The 19168-nt window shown below is 32.9% G+C and overlaps 1 protein-coding gene across 4 annotated transcripts; it reads right to left on the reverse strand.

Moving 5' to 3' along the window:
- Window positions 1-566: 566 nt before the first annotated feature.
- Window positions 567-17783, reverse strand: LOC130643708 (amyloid-beta A4 precursor protein-binding family A member 2-like). Of its 4 annotated transcripts, none has more exons than XM_057449614.1 (16): window positions 17692-17783; window positions 13836-13980; window positions 12542-13501; window positions 11865-12041; window positions 10610-10743; window positions 9343-9420; window positions 6970-7003; window positions 6562-6620; window positions 6081-6170; window positions 5535-5630; window positions 4891-5106; window positions 4572-4751; window positions 3939-4151; window positions 3634-3753; window positions 2993-3133; window positions 567-2684 (listed from the first exon to the last, which is right to left on the reverse strand). In XM_057449614.1, the coding sequence occupies exons 1-16, from the start codon at window positions 17773-17775 to the stop codon at window positions 2613-2615; spliced, it is 2799 nt and encodes a 932-aa protein (XP_057305597.1). In that variant the 5' UTR covers window positions 17776-17783; the 3' UTR covers window positions 567-2612. The 4 variants fall into 4 exon arrangements, with proteins under 4 accessions (XP_057305597.1, XP_057305596.1, XP_057305599.1 ...); XM_057449613.1 differs by having other exon boundaries at window positions 17668-17783; XM_057449616.1 differs by lacking the exon at window positions 11865-12041 and having other exon boundaries at window positions 17668-17783.
- Between the last annotated feature and the right edge of the window lie 1385 nt (window positions 17784-19168).

Genomic DNA, 19168 nt, shown 5'->3' on the forward strand with positions numbered 1-19168 from the left:
AATAGCTTTTGTATTCATGTCATATAAGGACTCCAACCTTTAGAGAGGTCTGGGAATAGGTTTGAATCATTTGATTTATTTTAATATAGTTTATATTCGTTATAATTTTCATGCACTTGCGCGAAAATTTGAAATTACGCGAAATTTTGCACAGAAATTAGGTGTAAAACTTTTTGAGCAAAAATATAATACTACAGTGTACATAAAAGAAACGCTACTTTACTTTGTCGAAAACCCAAAAAATCTACTGCTGTAATTTCGCTTTGTAAAAAAAAAAAATTTTATTTCAAGGTATTTAAGGGGTGACACACACAAATCGAAGTATGCGCGCTAAACGTCAATCTGACGTTAGGGTGTTAAATCCTTTGACGAATAAATATTTCGCACCATGGCTAAACAGCGATTTTTTGAGAATAGAAGAGCTGTTTTATATTCTTCACAGAATCGTTTGCTTGTCCGAGTTTGTCTGATTTCAGGTTTTGTGGATGAAAATTTTCTTCTTTTTGATCTTCGAAAGCAATGGTGAAAAAATTTAACAGCGGTAAGGACGTTTAGTGTACACATCCTGATTTGCGAGTCAACCTAAGTTAGAGAGAGAAATAAACAAATGCAAGTGAGATAAACTTGGAGAAATAATTTTTGTGGAAACTTATTCAGGTTGTCCACCCAGTGTTGTCAACCAATGTTCTGACATCTTCCTTAAATTTTCAGCTACTTCAAGCCGGTACAGATATCTATATTATAAAACCCGTATACGTCTGTCCGTCACGCAAAATGGTAGCTTAGCTGCGCAGGTAGCGAGACGCACACAATGCGGTATAGAAAGGACGGGCGAACCCGTGGATTTTTCCACGGGCTAACGACTAGTTCTATAAAAGCTTGGATAGGTCTAAAAATGTAAATTTAGTGGAAATCATATTAAAAATCTACGAAACATTAATGCTAATTCTGTAACAAAATATCTGAATATCAACCAGGGTAGTCACAGTTTTAAAATTTAGAATTTCAGAAGAATTTAGAAAGTTTAAGGGTGAAAATTCCTATATTTAAAGATTTTCCCGAAATTTTTGGGAAAATAGAAACTTCTACTAACAAATTATCCATTTACTAACCAACTCTGTTGCAAGTTAATCACCATGCTCCATTTGTTATCACCATGATGTTTGTAAGAGAAATTTACTATTGGGGCTCTGATTATTTGGGAGATTTAAGTATGGTCATGCTACCGATCCTCGTTGAAATTGACAATTTTAACCAAAAATTCTCTAAAATGCTGATGTTTCAGGCTTTTTTTGACATTCCTGACAAAGTGGGCACCCTGTAATATTTGCAAACAAACGCTTTACATTTTTTCGTAAACATTCACTTTCGTTAAAAAAATCATAAAAACACTTGCACAAAAACTGTTGCACAAGAATTGCTGGCTATAATGAAAACCGACCTTTCTGCATACACACTACGAAAACGCGGTTGGCATCTACAACCCTAGAGATATTATTGATAATGTTGACGCGACACATAACAATTTTTTCTGCTTAAAATCCAAAATCCAGAACCCACAACATTAGAAAAAGAGGGGGTGAAAAGATCACATTTAGGAATTTTTCTACTAACGATAAAACACATCATATTTTCATGTACTGTAAGACATTATTCACTATACAATCTAGGGGTTCCATAGGGTGGTTATAAAAGTCCCTGTACTTAGTAACTAACTGTAATTTAAATAATGCATAAATATATTTTTTAAAAATATGTTTGGAAAATTTAAAAAAAGAGATCAAAGTTGATGGAAAATAGTGCATTAAGCTGGATTTCTACCAAATTGTATAAGTGAGACAAATGTAAGCAGAGGGGATTTGACTGGCAAAGGCAAATATGAATTGTTGTTCTACGTACGCCTATACTAACTTTCAATGTTACGAGATGAATTCCCTCTCGTGCAGACGTAAATAGATCAAACAATAAACGCCTTAGAATTTGATTTACTCCTTTGCAAAGCATGCAATATATAAATAAAAATTAAGTAGAAAACAAGAGTAAAAAAAGTAGGAAAGAATATACTACATAATATTTTACATTTTGAAAGAAAGAAAAAATTAGGATTAGAAATTTCCAAGATAATAAGATATCTCACTTGCAGAACAAAATGCTAACGTAACTTGTACTCAAAAACACGATAGCATCGTGAGGAAAAACAGCTTTGTTACACTATCTGATAGATTTTAAGGGAACTAGACTTTTCTTCAGTTTTTTAAATTTTTAAAATTCGCAAAAATTATTCAAATAGAAGACACAAGTCGAAAATTAATTTCTAAACAATTCACAGGAACCCGGCCGAACATTTGTTCATGAGAGAATTTTTGTCCCTCGGTTATTTAATTCTATCTGTCGAACTTTAATTACAGGCCTATCCATGTTGAAGACTGGTAACTAATTGAAAATTCAACTACATCTCGAGAGATATCCACTACAAAGTGCACAGTACACTCTTCCACGCCTGTTTCAAACTGAAACGTAAAATCAGTCATGCGCGATTAATGTGAGACTTTACAGATTTTGAAAGTTCACGTGATCTTTTAATATAACCTCATCCTACGTCATTAGTGACGTCATACGTGTTGTGGTTGATCGTCTCCTACCATTAACCGATACATCGCAACTGGCATCGTTTTCATGCTGATCTAAAATACAAAGAAAGAAAGAATGAAACAATTCACTGCAGCCTAATCTGTGACCATGTGGTGAAGAAAAGGTCTACAACTATACAGCACTTTCTAAACATTCAAATATCACTTCAGTTTTCCGCCAGAATTGATAAAAAGAAAGTTTTATGCACAGCTTAAAAAAAGTAAACCTTCTAACATAGTGCACGTCTTAGACTTAGATCGAAATATCAGCATGGTTCTCTGCTCATACAGGTAACTGCATCGGCTGTATATACGAGCATCTTCAATGCACAAAATTGATTGGCTAACAAAGCAAAACTCACCGAACCAATAGTATTTGCTAAAATATCCACAATGTGTTGATGAGATTTCGCCACCACGCTGTCACCGTTTATTTCGATGATACGATGACCAACGCGCACTCCACCCCTTTCAGCAATTCCCCCACGCAACAAACTGCAAATCTGTAAGATGGTCACAAATATTACTGTAGAAATATTAGTTGTGTGAGAACTCCAGTACATTATTCCCAGAGGTTTCTGGGGTTAATTTCAACAATATGCCCATGGTGATACCCCATCCTTGAGGTGTTCAAAATTCTACTCTCCCACCACTAATAAACAATACATGCAACGACTTCAAAAATCATAAATTCCCGTAAAAAAAAATAAAAACAAAACCTGGTTTTTGAAGGTTTTCTATAATCAATTCCCTCAGAATCCCTTAGTTTTCCGAGTCCCCTGAATAGTCGACCTTTTGATTGAGAGAAGAGAGAATCCTACTAGCTAAAAAGAGATTTCAAATATGGCGAACTATTTTAAACCTTTACTGCATCCTTCAGTGTTAACCAACATGATGTCGAGAATACATCATTGTTTTTGTAACACAAGTGATAGCGAAATAAGTAAATAACACACCCTTCTAAAAAAGGACCTAATTCGCGAAAACATCTATCACTACTTACGGTGCCATTTTGAACACTAAATCCTAACTGGTATTTTACATCCGGTCTAGAGACAACAACATCAACAACTGGAGGACACGATACGACACGCAGTACTACTCGATTACTTGAACGCGTATTCTGAAAAATAACGATAAAGTTCACTTAAAAATAGCGCATTTTTTTCGAGACTGTCATTTTTGGGTTCACATATCTATGTTTGGTCAAATTTTTAGATCATATCAAATCAAAAAAAAATTAGGGCGAGGTTCTAGGTAAAGCATGGCTAAAAAAGGTTCTGCATCAATTAGAATTTAAAAACTCACTCTTAAAATAGTGTTACACTCCGAGAGCGGCAATCCTACTAAACTAGCACCATTACATGACAATATATGATCTCCCACTAGCAACTGTTGACATCTTGCTGCTGCGGAATAGTTTGCGAGATGAGCCACAAACACTGTGGGTAACATTGACCCCCATCCAGATTCTAATAACATGATACCTAAGTAATCACCACGTTTCTTCACCACAACAACCTAGAAAAAATCCAATGAGCAGTGAGACTAAATTGACTTTTATATTCAATGAATTGGTCAACTATACGAAATTTTAATGGGTAGGCTAATGTTTCACGGGCAGATAAAGTTGCTCAAAACTGCCACTAAATTTTGTTCAAAGTTATTTGATAACAGTTAGCTGAAGTATAAACTGATTTGCGCTGATTTTTTTCTTCAAAAAAGTATTAAAAAACTGGTCATTTCACCTAGAATTTTGGGTAAGAAACTTACGCTTAAGAAAATGAATCTTCGTTTAATTCATATAAGAACATTTTCTGATTTTTTCCTTCAGTTAGCTATGACAAAGTTGGTTTTATAATGCTTGTAAATTGACGGTTTCGCCATTCAACAGACAAAATACTTAAATTCATCGTCATAAAAAACCATTCTTTCACTTACATCTCTAGCATTTGATTTGTCTGTCAATTGATCCAGATCGGCACCTACAAGCTTTTGTGATTCCAGTACATGACAATACTCTGCCTCCTCGACATGCTCGTGAGCGATACCGTTGGTTTGTAAGAACTGCCTGTAAGCGACGTTGAACGCTTGACCAATGGCTTTAGCGATCTTGGAAGCCTATAATGAAGATAAAAGTTGGTATATTAAGTCTGCAAGCCCTCCAGGGTGCAATGACATTAAGTTGTAAAAACTAGGAATTTTTTTTCTCTTCATCTGATACTCGATGCAAAAACAGCCTGGGATAAAAGTTGCTTACCTCAATTTCACATTCAAACACGTGACAAATATTTTTGGAAGTTTTGTTTTCTCGATCGCCCACAATCGAGCCAAGAGAAATGGGTTTGCCTTGTTCAATCGAAAAATCAGTACTATGATCACTAGTTAATCTTCGGGCCATCAGGACTAAAATTTTTCCCATATCGCATATAAAACAAACTGTTCGCAAGGCATGGTCCATCATCACATCTTCAAACTAAGAAAAATAAGATAAATAATGTAGTAAACAAACAAACAAACAAACAAACCACAAAAACTAAATTGTTTATCTGTCAGACAGTCTTCATAAAGTCAAAACTTACCATAACATTTCCTGATATTTGACTGATTTTCCTGATGAAAATCAAAAAAATTCCCCGTTTTGGAAACACTTTCTTCAATTTTGAGGAAAATTTTTTTATTGTCTTTAATGTTTACAATATCATGTCAAAAAGCAAGAATAAACTTTTTTTTCTTAATTTTAATATTAGGTTATTTTCTCATATTCTTTCATTCATGCGAATGCACTCACGCGAATAAAAGCTTTTGTGCCAAAAAAAAGATCTTCCTTGTCTTTTATCAAAATTTACCCGATTCTTCTTAAATTTATATTTTCTGTGATATAAAAAAGTATTTTGAGCATACTTTTGTATCTTTGTTGATAATTTTTATTCTTTCAAGAGAGATGACCATGTTGACATTTGTGCTGACGTCATCCTCATCCTCGTCATCACCTTGTCCCTATAATGATAACAAAAAGAAATATTTAAAAACAATTCGTACATGTAGTGTAAAGCGACAAGTCTGGCTGTCGCCCATGTTTAAATAAAAGCCCAGAAACTCCCAAAAACCAATTTTATTTTGAAAAACAAATTAGTATTCTACAGAAACGCCCCTTCTAAATGAACGCCCAGGGTAATATGCGGATGCTAAAAAAACGCCCAGGCAGCACTTAAGCGAATTGTAAAATTTAATTAAAACTGGGAGTTAATATTTTAAATAAAGCTAATTACTATTTATTTTTAATCAATTATTCTTTACTTTATTTTTAGGGACATAAAAGGGACATAAAAATACCCTTTAAAAACAATAACGGTGACGACATTAGCTAAAATAGTTTGTAGCAAACGTATAAATCGAAACATTTTGTTCACCCTTGCGTTTAAATTAAAAACAAAATCACGTGTGTACCTTGATCCTGTTATATGCCTCTTGAGCTTGTTGCATACGTGTTTCCTTGGTAACTGGATGCTGTGTGATTATCTGAGATGAGCCCAAGTACTGATAAAAAGAAAAAAACTTAAGTTTCCTGCTATTATTAGGATATGCGATGGAGTTACACTTTAGTTTAGGTGTCACCCCCTCCAAGGCCTTTCCCAAGTATGTCACACAACTTCCCAGATTTGTTCCGGTTGGTTATGACATGATTAATTCGGTAGTTTGTTAGAAATCAAATTGTCGGGATTAACACATCTGCCGGAAACGGTACGGAAAGATAGTCAAATGTCTTAAAGTAATCTTGACATAGTTTAGTCGGCGCGTTACCATTCAAACCTAACTTATTTCAAAAAAGGTCTACATGACACATCTTCGATGCAAAAGTAAGTGAATATTTTTAAAAAATAGCGCTAAAGCACCGGGCAGTAAAGGGTGGACTGGATAAACATCTTACCTTCAGTTGATACTTTGCTCCTTCAGTGAGTTCTTCTAAAGTGTGAGGACCTTCAATACCTAAAAATTAGGCTTTAGCTTAGGATATGGACTTTATTTCACACTCAAATAGCCGATAACTGCGTTCTATACATCAAAATTTTTTAAATTTCCAACATTTGAAAATTTACTAATTAGCCTGGATGATTTTTTTTTACGAGTTTTTCAGAAAAATTAGAGAGCCTGACCCCTAATTAATACCCAAAAATTGTTTTTAACTCGATATTTTGTGATTTGGGTTAAAAGGGTCTACATTTTTCTGCCTTAGACTTTTCTTTTTAAAAATCGTAGTCCTAATAATAAAAAAAAAATTGGGGACAAAGCATGCCATAGAATGTGGAGTATTTTACAGAACACAAAATTGACTTACTTGGCAGGGTGTCTTGCTTCACGTCGTCAGGGTCCTGTAATATCAAACGATAGCCGGTCATATTGACGAAGTAATATAACTGTTAATTCACATCTGTCAATCAATATAATAATACTTCATTTAACAGCATCATCTCCTCGTGTTACATAGTCTTATCACCATTATTAAAACACTATTTTTAAAAATCTAACACTTTCCCAATATATTGGTCCCTCAACAAAGTTAGATAAAAGTTTTTTGAGGGACTAATATTGGGAAAAGTCTAAATCACCACCAATGAATTTACAAGTTGGACACGATGTTACCATCACAGTAAAAATAAAGTAAAAAATGATCATGAATTGGTAAACTAGCAATTTTTAAAAAAAATTCCCAAAAATATAAAATTCGAAAGAGTAGTAACAGAAACAATGTTATGTTATGTTAACAAAATTAAAAAGTGGAACTATGGTGAATAAAAAGAATAAAAAAAATTGGACATAACAGATGTAAATGTCTTCGCTTTAGACAAGTTGGTCATTAGTCTGTACTTAAATAGATACTTCGAATGGAATATTTTCTGCAATGTGTGAATCTTTTCGTGGAATATAAAAAAAGTGGTGTTTGCAAAATAATAATAGAAAAAATAAAAAAATAAAAATAAATTGAATTTATTTGTACAAACAAAATGCTCTCTTTTATTCTTCTCTTATATATTTATCACATTGTAAAGATTATATCAACTTAACCACTCTGCAGGAGTGCATTTTACTCCCACAAACAATCCAAGCAACTCTATATAGTAAAAAACTCTCCCCCGCAGTTAGCATGTTCTTTGCATTACATGTAACGTCAAACAATTCCATATGTTTTTTAAATTTATTTGAAGAGGATCATAAAAATAGAAGAAATATTAAAAAATATATTGAAAGTACTAGCGAAACACTTTTTGTCAACAGTTTTAGAGTTATGTACTTCTCTTCCGCAATGCTCTTGATAATGATACCAACAAAACAAGACAAGTAAAGGCCACGCATATTAACAAAGAAACTGTCGTGAAAACAAAAGCACTTCTGAAAACATTCTTCTCTTTCCAGCCTACTCTATTTAATCTTTCTATTACAGCTTTTAGTTAATTCTTCTCCCTAATTGAAAAATCTTCATTTTTATAATTATGAACATAAGGTAACAATAAAAACGTCTCCTTGGCTGATTGCATCTCGTTACCTTTGTAAACAAACAGTTTGCTCACTTGACCAATATTTTTTTTCAGATGAACAACCATAAAAATAAATTACAATAAGGCATTCATATTTAGGGTAAAAGATGCATTATGGAAGTATACTATTTTGTTGTCCATTTTTGAGAACTAAATTTATTTCCAATTGTTAAACGTCAAGTCGAAATCCCTAGAAATTGGACAAGAGAAAGAGCCTTAAGGAACAAGAATCTCAAAAAACCTTAAGTTTACGCAAGTGGAAGTCTGGTTTGAATTAGCAACAGACAGATCAAATAAAATATCAACAAATATATTAATTATCTAAATTAAATCATTAACTTAATCTGAAGTTTCAGCAGTTTTAGATTTTATAAACCATATTCTATATTGAAGCGTGTATACGTTAAGGTTGGAAAATTATCCATATCCCTTTAAACAGCAAATTAACAAAAAAAAGAATTAACAAGATATCATAGTTCAAATTAGGCTGATATTCGCAAACATTCTTGATATATCACAGATGTTTGATAACAACAAAGGATAACAAAAGAAGCATAAATATGTCAGCCATAACTTTTAAAAAATACTTCCAAACAGAACATTGGGTTGCCTAAATGAGAATACTGTAAAAAGCTAGAAGAATTAAAAAGAAGGGAATGTTTATTTACAGAAATGACTGCTTTATGCTTATCTAAGATGCCTTCTCTAAATGTCACTCAGTTGTTTATTTAAGCGGTGTTTAATTTGGCACAGGTGTCATTTGAATCTTATTCTTTTGAAAAGTTTAAACCACTCCACTTAATGAGTATATTAAACTTTTTCGTGCAGTCTTTACAAAAAAATCAAGCTGATGCCAACAGTTATTTAATAATTAATTATTAATACAGGCTTTTCACTAGAAAGATTATTATACATAAAACTGATAAAGTGAAAAAATAAGTCTGGCATTTAAAATGGTCCATAAGCACCTTCATGTGCAAGTGGCTTACTTGGCAGACTAAAACTAACCTACAGATCAGAAGTATCACTAAAATCTGAATTAAATCTAGATTGATCATCAAATTATTTATTTCTTATTAGTACATATTACAAATTTTAAAACAAACATGGATGCAACACATATTGAAACTAACCTATGAAGTGCAATGTGGTCTGCCTGTAAACAATGAAATTACCTGTTGTGTCGATAGTGCTTGATATTTCTGACCAGGTTTTAATGTGTCGCGACAAGCCTCAACGTATTTCTTCCATTTCTGTAGGATGAATTGTTAGAAAAGATAGTTAGTAAACATTACTGAAGTAGTTAATGTCGTGTTGATAGTAAGTATATTAGTGACGGCTAGTATTTTTCAGGTCAGAAAGTCAGGTGATTCAGCTTTTAGCCAATGAGATAACTCTATCTTCGGGGGAAAAGAAACACTGTGGTCAAACTATCCAAAAAGATGTTTAAATAAAAATAACATTATAAATTTAGGTGAGAGCTCTATTTTCCCCCAAATGTGACGTTATTCAGACTTTAAATATTGAGTTTGTTGTTGTCAAATCAGTTCATTTAGAGTCAAATTCACATTCTTAACAAGGTTTTTGTTACTGAAGTAAATTTTTCACCAGCCTTCTGAATTCTCTCAAACGTTTTTTTCACTTAAATATATGCTGTGTGGACGTAATTGAAGGTTTACCAGGGCACATCCGTGTGCCTTCTCCACCTCAATCAAACCTCCTATTATTACAGACAAGTATAAGGAGTGTAATCAAGTTGAAGTAGAGTTACATACGTGAATGTTATGTCATTCACACTATGTTCAAGCATTAACACACAGTGTAGTATTTTTGTCTTGAGCTAACAGCTGTTGGAGCACAGATAGAAACTTTGCTTGCTGTCAAGCTAGTTATGCACAAAGTAGCTTTACTTACATTTGACCAGTTTTGATGTGGTGGAGTAAAATGCATAACTTGAGGTTAACATCAGTTAGAAAGGTCTCAGCTCTAATTATTTAAACTGCTTGAATTGAGAATTTTTACCAAAATTTTCATTGCAAAGTCACCAAAGAATAAAAAACTTAGCTCGATTAACTAGTTTGAAATTTATAATTTTTTGTGTTTTAAATTTATGTAAACTTCACAAGATCTTTTTCGTCTGATATAAAATCAGCATTTACTTTAAGGTGAACCATTTTTAAAATTTATTTCTGTTTACTTTTATTTACATTATAAGGAAATATTTTTTGCCAGAGCAGTCACGTATTGGGCAAAACAAAGCCTTATTTTAATGACCTATAAGCTAATCAAACGAATATAACTTATAGTCATACACAGTCTTTGTAACAGTCAGGCAGCAGTCATAAAGCTGATAATTATACACTTCGAAACTACAACTCAGGTTATGAGACAAAAAAAAAATTACTTCAGCATTTTTAAAATGTGAAAAATATTTTTACTTACAGGTGATGGTGTATGTTCGTATGGATTGTTATGCCGTACACCACAATCAGGGCATATATCCTGAACTTCCACAAGATCATCAGGTGGATGACGTTCTCCGCAATCAGGACAAATGTCATACGTATTTTGTCTTCCTATAAAATATTAGAGCTTTTATGGCTTAAAGAACTTTGTGACTTAAAATACATTGAGAGATCAAACCAAGACCTGCAAAAGTTAGCAAAGGTTTTGAAATATGGTGCATGTCAGAAGGGCAGTATAGCATTTAACTCAGGTTGTCCAGTCAAAATTAAAGGGGCTACGGAACTGCTGTTGGTTTTGGAATTTAGTGACTCACATTGAAAGTCGAGCTGATGGCAGCAAAGAACAAACTGGCTTTTTTTCTGGCATGGATGTAATTTACAGACTCGAACATATAGATATATCTAAAATTTTTATCTTCTCCAGCCTTGGTCATGTTTTCATCCAGAATGTGTCTGGCTGAAATATTTCTTTGTAACATACTTTTCGAAAAAAAAATATTGAACCAGCCAGCAAAGTGCACTAGTCTGTTCATTGTGCAAAACGCATTTGCCGGATTTTTAACATATGCGCGGGATATATGAGAAGTGAGAATTTTAACCGGTTCGTAGCCCCTTTAACACATGATTTTTCTGAGCCTTGAATTACCCTAAAAATGGTAATTGATAGTATATGGAAAAGTTCTATTTGACCTAAATTTTTTTACATTTTCCGACACATCAAAAAATAACTGATATTTTAGGATTTTTTCTGAAATTTTGACAATGTTTTAAAATTTCCTGACAAATCCTGACATTATTGACAAAGTGAACTCCTTGAAACTGCCAAGTAAAAATCTACAAGCCCAATAAATTAAAATGAAAACTTCAAAAAAATTTTGCCGCATTAGAGGTCACATTTTAGGTGTGATATATTTATGGTCCTTCAGATTTAAAGGGTTAAGAAAACTAATATTAATGAGAAATATTTTGAAAAAAAATTTTTTTTTTAAAGAACCCCCACAAATTTAGCAAGACTTAAAATTACAGAAGAATTTTGTTAATTTCCTGTAATTTCACACATGTTTTTTATCTTAATTTAGTGTAAATATTCTTCCAAAACAAAAAACGTTGACTCCTTTAGTTAATTTCACAAGTTTAACTATTTCGAAAAAAATTATAGCCACAAGAAGCAAAAGACAAAGCTTTGACAATGAGAGTTCTAAAATCATTTCAAATACAAATGATGCTCAAACCTTTTATATTATGCCCTATTCTTTTATTTGTTATATCATCTTCATCTTCAGAACTTGACGTTGTTTCATCATTTCTAATTCTTGCAATTATATTTTTGCCTCTTTTTCCATGACCATTGTAAGGGCTAACTTTGTATAATCCTTGCTGATGTTTGTTGGGTTGAGATGGTGAAAAACCTAAGTATGTGATATTTTAACTTAAACTCGTGAAACGGTCCTTTATGGCCACGTTATAAAAGAAACTAAAGTTTCCTAGTGTTGTTTCCTTTTGTACACAGTACTTTATTTTTACTTTTTTTAATTTTAATATTTCTTCTTGTTAAAAGTCAACAACTTTTGTTTACATAACAAATAGCATTTTTAAGAAACGGTCTTTCTAATGCATGTAAGTGTGATCCCAGTATTACAGATAATCCACAGAAATCTAAAATAGTGGCCGCAAATCCCAAATTGTAATTTCATTAAGGTTGTTTGAAGTATTAAATCTCATTCCTTCACAAATTTTATGAAAGTCCCATAACTTGGATAAATATAGTTAGCTTCTATTGGGAAATTCAGGATAAATTCCAGTTAGGAAATCAGCATTTCATGACTAATAAGGATGCTGGATTACACCCTGTTTAATTAGACTTTATTGTGCTGCTACACCCAACAAAATAAATAAACAAAAGCCTTACCTTTTGCATGTTTTTTCTGCAAGTTTTTCCCTGACTGTGTATCCTCGATAAATTGTTGAAGCAGCGAAACATGATCGGTTATCAGTTGATGTACATCTGGATCATCAAGATAAATTTTATGTCTTGTTCGTTTCCTTTTTGTTTTACTTTGACTATTTTGTCTGGATTTTGTTGCTGTGACAGGTTCAACTATCTTTTTTTCAGTTGTTTTATTATTATGTAATGGGGTCTGTGGAGGAGTGTCCACGTCAATAAGCTTGTTTTTTATTGACTCATCTTTACTTTCAGATAACCTCTTTTTTCTTTTCTCTTTTCTTTTAAGACGTGAAGCCATGTCATTATTTACTTTTTCGTCTACAAATTCACCTGAACTATTGAACATATCCTTAATATTGTTTTCATGTGTAACTTTCTCTGTCATGTGTTTTCGCAGCTTTTTCTTTTTCATGACATTGACTTCTTCTGCTGGTTGTTGAGATGTTTCACCAGAACTAGCATACCCTCCCTTACTATCTATCCCTTCGTGTGATGATATCTCAGAACCTGAATCTCCTTTAAAACCTAACCCACTTAAATCACTTAATACTTTAACTGGTTTTCCTGGTTTCACTTGAATTTCATTACTTGCTGGAGAGACACTGACTTCTTCTAGTTTTGTTGCTATCTCAGATATAGAATCATTAGTTAAAGACTTAGTCATTGTCTCAGGTACGTTGAAAATTTCAGTTTCATTTACTTCTGTTTCCTCTTCGTCATTGAGACTTATAAGTGTCCCTTCTTTGACAATGGGTGTGTCACTCTCATTTACGCTGTCCTCTTTATCATTGACATCAGTATACATCTCAACATCACCTGTGTAGCCCATAATTTCTTCCTCACTTGCAGAAACAGATTCACCTTCGTCAAGGTCACTTCTGTGTACAATCTTACCAGTAACTTTGACGGTATCAGCGAATATATCTAATAAAGAAAGATAAGCCTATCTTATAATACACTTAATACACTTTAAACAAGTAATTATTTTTTTTAAAGTGTATAAGGTGATTAATTTCGATATAATTTTGGAATTTATTCTACTAACAGTGTTAAATTATATTTATATTCCTTTATACAGACTTTCAACCTAAGCACCATCAACACTTGTATAGGTCTGCAGGTTTAAAGTTACTTCAAATTTAACCTGTATATAGTAGCAAGGCACTCTGCAATTTCTAAGCACAGCATTGGTAAAATTCAGCACATACAATCCTGTACATAATGCAATCCTTAAGTTCAGAAACTACCTTATCAATACCTGTATATTCTTCCAACTCTTCTTGTTCCTCACCAGACGACAACAATGCAGCATTGTCATTGTCAGACACTTTAGCAGCATGTCTTTCCTTTTCTGTTGGCATCATTAATGTCTCGCCGTCTTCGCTGTTTGACATTTTAGAACTCTATTCATACAAATTTATTAAGTTAAGAAAAGAGTATATTATATTGAGTTGATATAAGACAGTAATAAAATATTTAACTTCAAAATGTTTGCTTTCGTGAAGGCTTAAAGCAGTTCAATATTATATGGTTAATTATAATAAACTAGAAATTAACCTTTCTATAAGGGTTCATGTGAAGAAAGTGGCATAGATATTTGCAAGTCATATAATGCACTTTTTTGAGATTCTAAAAATTACTTTTAGCGAATAGAGCTTGAAACGCTGAACAGTTGGTTATAGAATAGAAAACACAATATAAGATGCAATTTCCCCCCATCAAAGCAATTTGCCTCAAAGTTAAGTGGAATCCAATAATGTGGGTTATTGAATTAATCAACAACAAATATATATATACCATAGCGATCTGATGCCAACACTGTTTATTTTTCTTGTTCAGCAAGTCAGATAAGTTATTAAAAAAATCAAAGATGAGATAAAAACACTTAGTTGTTTGTTATGGGATGAGTGCATTTTGCAAAAACAGCCATTTTGTATCTGGTTATTTTACTGGAAGTGACTAACCATAACAAACACAGAGAGAAAGAAAGAAAAATACTCAAATGCTTAGAAACCAAGACACAAAACTGGTTATTTAGCCTTGGAAAATTGAATGACCATCACATATTAAGCACAAAGTAATGGAATTACTTGGGAAGTTAAACTAGGATTTGACAAATACATTCACTAAGCTTTGCAGCTTCTGACTCTCTAACCTGGTCAATACATTCAGCTTTCTACTTGCACTTTTACAAAGCTTGTTTATGTGTCCTAAGCTTGTTACTAAATTCAACACAAAGTAATTTAACCTTATTGCTCTTTGGCACAGAAAGGCCTAAATTAATTGAAAAAGGTTATGTTGACAGCCTAGCACCATAACATGCTACCTTTCAGTATTTAAACAAAGGAAACTGTTTCAAAACGTTTTTGGTAACAACCTTCATTTCATCAACCAACCAAAGTCTGACACAGTCAAAGCTCTTTTCTAGATTGATTAATTTGAAAAGGTTGTTAATAAAAATATTTAATAGTAGAGGACCGAGAACTGATTCTCGAGGGATGCCAGCTACAACATCTAATGAATCATAGACGGATCCAACTTTAATATTTTCTTTTTTCTTCCTGTCACAGAAGTAGCTGAAAAGAATCTTCAAATCTAATTGACTAAGACCATACTCTAAGTTTAGCTGACAGAAGGTCATGATTTATTGAGTCAATCACAATCAATCTAAAATGTTGCCCTTGTCCAGAAAACTACACCAATTTTCGAACATCTGTTATAGAACATTTGTTAAGTCCTTAAAATTTTTGAAAGCCTAAAATGAAAAGATTAATTTTGACTTAATAAATTGAGATAGTTGTTAAACAATGTTTTTTCAAAAAATTTAGAAAATATCTACACTTATTGGTCGATGATTATGCAACTTTGGCATAGTCATTCTTTTTGAAGAGTGGTGAAACTTACACAATTTTCAAAACAGAGGGAAATTCAGATGACTGAATGGCAGCATTAATCAATCACTGGCGTATCCAGATGGTTTTAGACGCCGGTATACCGGTTTGGGTGCCCAAACTAAGTCTTTCTCGGTCGCCCTGTGGGCTTTGACTCAGGATTTATAAGCCTCTACACTTTTTTTTAAATTTATCCGCCCTCATTTTTTTATATGTCTAACCAACACAACGTTTTTTTCTGAAAAACATGTCTAATGCTATGATACTTATCCTGCTTCTTAGCTTACCCCAACTCTTTCTGCCTTTCAAACTTGTGTTCTGCAAAGTGTATTTTTCTTTTTATATTACACATTTTCATATCAAGCACTCTTTACATCCAGGATATTTCCCTATCTCACTCGTGCCTTTTGCATACATACATACATTTTGTAAACACTGGTAACTAGTCTATACTCATCCAGCCATGTAAATTTGCATTGGCATTTGGATTTGCCAACCTGGAAGCCAAGCTACATTGATTCAAGGATAGTATTTTTATTTGTACGTGTGCCAAGGTTTTCATGCTGAGAAAATCTCTTTATAACGTAGGCAGAAGTGATCTTGTTTTAAAGGGTGTGGAAAAAATATTTTAAATTTAAGTTATTTCATACTTTGAAAATCAACCGTGTCACTCTAAGGAAATCAGAGTCGAAGTTTTCGATGAATAGAAAAATAAAACGTCTGCAAAAGATGAGGTAAATTTAAATTTAAATCCCCAGAGTAAAGAAGAAGCTGACCTCTGAGGTGCCTATAAATCGCTTTGCTGACCTCATTTTCATTATGGGTTGGTAATATTTTGCCAAACTTCGGCTGACAACCACAGTAAAAATATCATATTTGGAAAAACCAAAGTAAAAAATTATATTGCTGACTAACATTTTATGGAAAATTCAGAGGTAACATTCTATATTTTTTTTAGGCATGCAAAACTTGATGTTAAAACAAAATAGAAAAATACACTTTTTCAGAATTAATGAAATGAAGGGAAAAATTTAGTACTTAACTTTAATGGGAAATATTTTTAAAAGTAAAAACATTCAAAGCATTATTCAAAAATGCTCCCAAGATATATGTATAGTAAATACAAAATTGCAAACAAAATGTATGAAAATCTTTTAGTTTTGTAAATGGAACAAATTTTCTAAACAAGGGGGTCATTTTTTAAGGCGTTTTTCTTTATAATCTCAAAAAATTTTTAAATAATATATATTTAGATCATTGTCTAGATAATTTTATATGCTTTTGGAATATAACTAAGTCAATGCATTGACCACCATCCAATTTTAGTTACACAATTTTTAATACATAGCACTTCTTTCCCTTATTCACACCTTAAGCTCTCAGGTCTTATCTCGCAAAATATATAAATTCTTAAAAACTGCCAAATCCAAAGACATATATATATATTCAGAAATTTAAAAATTATAACACAATAAAACAAATAACAAATTATGTCAAGGGTGTCCAGGAATTAATACTAATGTAAACAAAATAGTCTCTTCTTGTTAGGAAAGGTTTAAATACAACCTTGCCTCCTGTGATAAAAAATAAAATATAATTCCTGAAATCTTGCATTGGGACATTCATGGTGAAGCTCCTGGAATACACCATGGCAGCATGTTCAAAACCTGGAAAATTTTGGTCAAATCAGGATAATCATTCTCCTGGTCAGAAAATGTCACATGATCATTTAAAAATAACTAACATGTCTGTATTTGTTTTAGGGTAGTCCTTATGATTTTAGGGAAAACACACAGTTCGCGCTGCCAACTGTTCTGGCGGTCACTTTGCTACTTTGCTCTTTTTACAAAGGGACTGAATTTTTGCTAGTTCAGCTTTAGTTTAATTCAGATAATTGTATAGTAGTTCTTGTTAATCAAAGCTTCTTTCCTGTGAGAGTTTGGGACCGTGAGAGGTCCGTGTTTTTACCACAGGACATTCCGAAAAAGATGGTTTTTCAATTATAACTACACAAAAGGTAGCTATACACATAATAGCTGTGCCGGTCACAAACACAAACTACATTTAGTTTGAAAGTTAAACAAAAATTGGAAAGGTAGTTTAGCTAGGGGGGGGGGGGGGCGAAATTGACACAGCCAAAATTCATTGCGTCTTCAGTAAATCGTAATAAATATGGAGCGTTTTAAAGATAAAAGATACAATAAAGTATAAAATATGACTCACAATAAGCTTCAGTGTTTGAAAATGCAAAAACTTTTGCCTTTTTGAAAATCGGATACCGTACTGTTCTGTTTTTTTCACCGACATCCAATTTATTTTTTATCAGAACCAAAACGAGATAAAAACAGGTAGCGGAATGCGCCCAGTCCTGCGACTGACGCGGGACTAGTAATGTTTTGAGTCGCGTCGCGGTGTATATAAATGATAGCTAAAAAGACATTTTGAGTGCTGGTAAATCAGTGATTTAGGAAAAATAATTTAGAAGTTAAGAATAATATTTCAATTGGCACGCTAACACCGTGTTTCAAAAAATGAACTTTAATAAGAACACACTCTTGAGTGATACGACACGGCGATAACAGATCAACGATTGAAAAAAAGTGACTGAACATATTAAAAGCTAAATTAACGCTGGTGTTTTTGTCCAGCTTTTTACGTAGGCAAAATTTTGTTTTGCTTGAAAAAATAAACTTTTTGTTCGGTGCCGTCAAGGAAGAAACCTGTGGATGAACTTCATTGTGCCTGATATCATTTGTAGCCATAGTTAAAATTGGCGACCATGGTTAGGATCTTTGATAATATTTTACTTGACTTCAGAATCTAAACAACCTCGTCGCAGGGCTTTTCTACGCCTATGATATTTTGACACAACCAGAAATAATATAACATACAGAGCAAAGAGCGCTGAGGGCGGGGTTGGAACACTAGATTTAATCATTCGTTCTTCAAGGGTGTCTGCAAAACTTAAAAGTACAGCGTGGTTAAGAGGTTGAGTCCTGGGCACGGGAGTTTGGAGAGATTTTTTTTTAGTTTAATTTTGTAGTTAAGAGTGCAAGAAGTAAAACCGTTTCGGAGCGGCAAGCAACTTAGGTCTCAGGTCATGTAGCGTTTTTCTTTATATCAGGGGAAATTTGTTTCTCTGGGGTCAAATTTGAAATACAATATGATAATTATAGTATTTACCCACGCGTACTCCGGCAGCGAGGCAAAAATTTTTGCAAAATCGACTGTGTTTGGATAATCCAAAATTGGCGCAATCTATGTAACTTTATAATCATTGCTGGTTGGGGGAAAGAACAAAAGCGTAGAGCTTATCTTTATTTCTTTTTAATACGGAAATGCCGAGACAAAAAGCTCTGTGATGGGGATCGGTGTTGATTTTTCTTTTAAAGAGTGGTTCTAATAACTCCATCTTTAAACGTGTTTCTTCTTGTTCCACTCTTCTAACTTTGCGAATAAAAAATCTCAAAATCTTAGCAGTTTATATTACAGCTTTATTTGTAGAACCAAAATAATTTCCAAGTAATAACATATCCGTTCGATTAATAATTAATACGCATTGGTTTTTAAAACAGTGTTCCATATTATAGAAATATCTGTTTTTGGCTCAACTCGCAAGCAGTTTAAAAATTTGCTGAATTAAAACTGCCGAAAGCGGAATGTTTACAAACGTTTATTTTATAACATTTAACTTCCAAAT

This window comes from Hydractinia symbiolongicarpus, chromosome 1, assembly GCF_029227915.1.
Source record: "Hydractinia symbiolongicarpus strain clone_291-10 chromosome 1, HSymV2.1, whole genome shotgun sequence".
Taxonomy (NCBI): domain Eukaryota; kingdom Metazoa; phylum Cnidaria; class Hydrozoa; order Anthoathecata; family Hydractiniidae; genus Hydractinia; species Hydractinia symbiolongicarpus.

Bases quoted from the DNA above. Each gene is read 5' to 3' on its own strand.
- LOC130643708 (XM_057449613.1), bottom strand. From the start codon at position 17,775: ATGTCGGTGAAAAAAACAGAACAGTACGGTATCCGATTTTCAAAAAGG. The intron at 9,421-10,609 runs GTAAGTAAAAAT...TTCATCCTACAG, and splicing joins ACGAACATACACCATCACCT to AAATGGAAGAAATACGTTGA. The intron at 3,754-3,938 runs GTGAGTTTTTAA...GTTATTTTTCAG, and splicing joins AGTGTAACACTATTTTAAGA to AATACGCGTTCAAGTAATCG.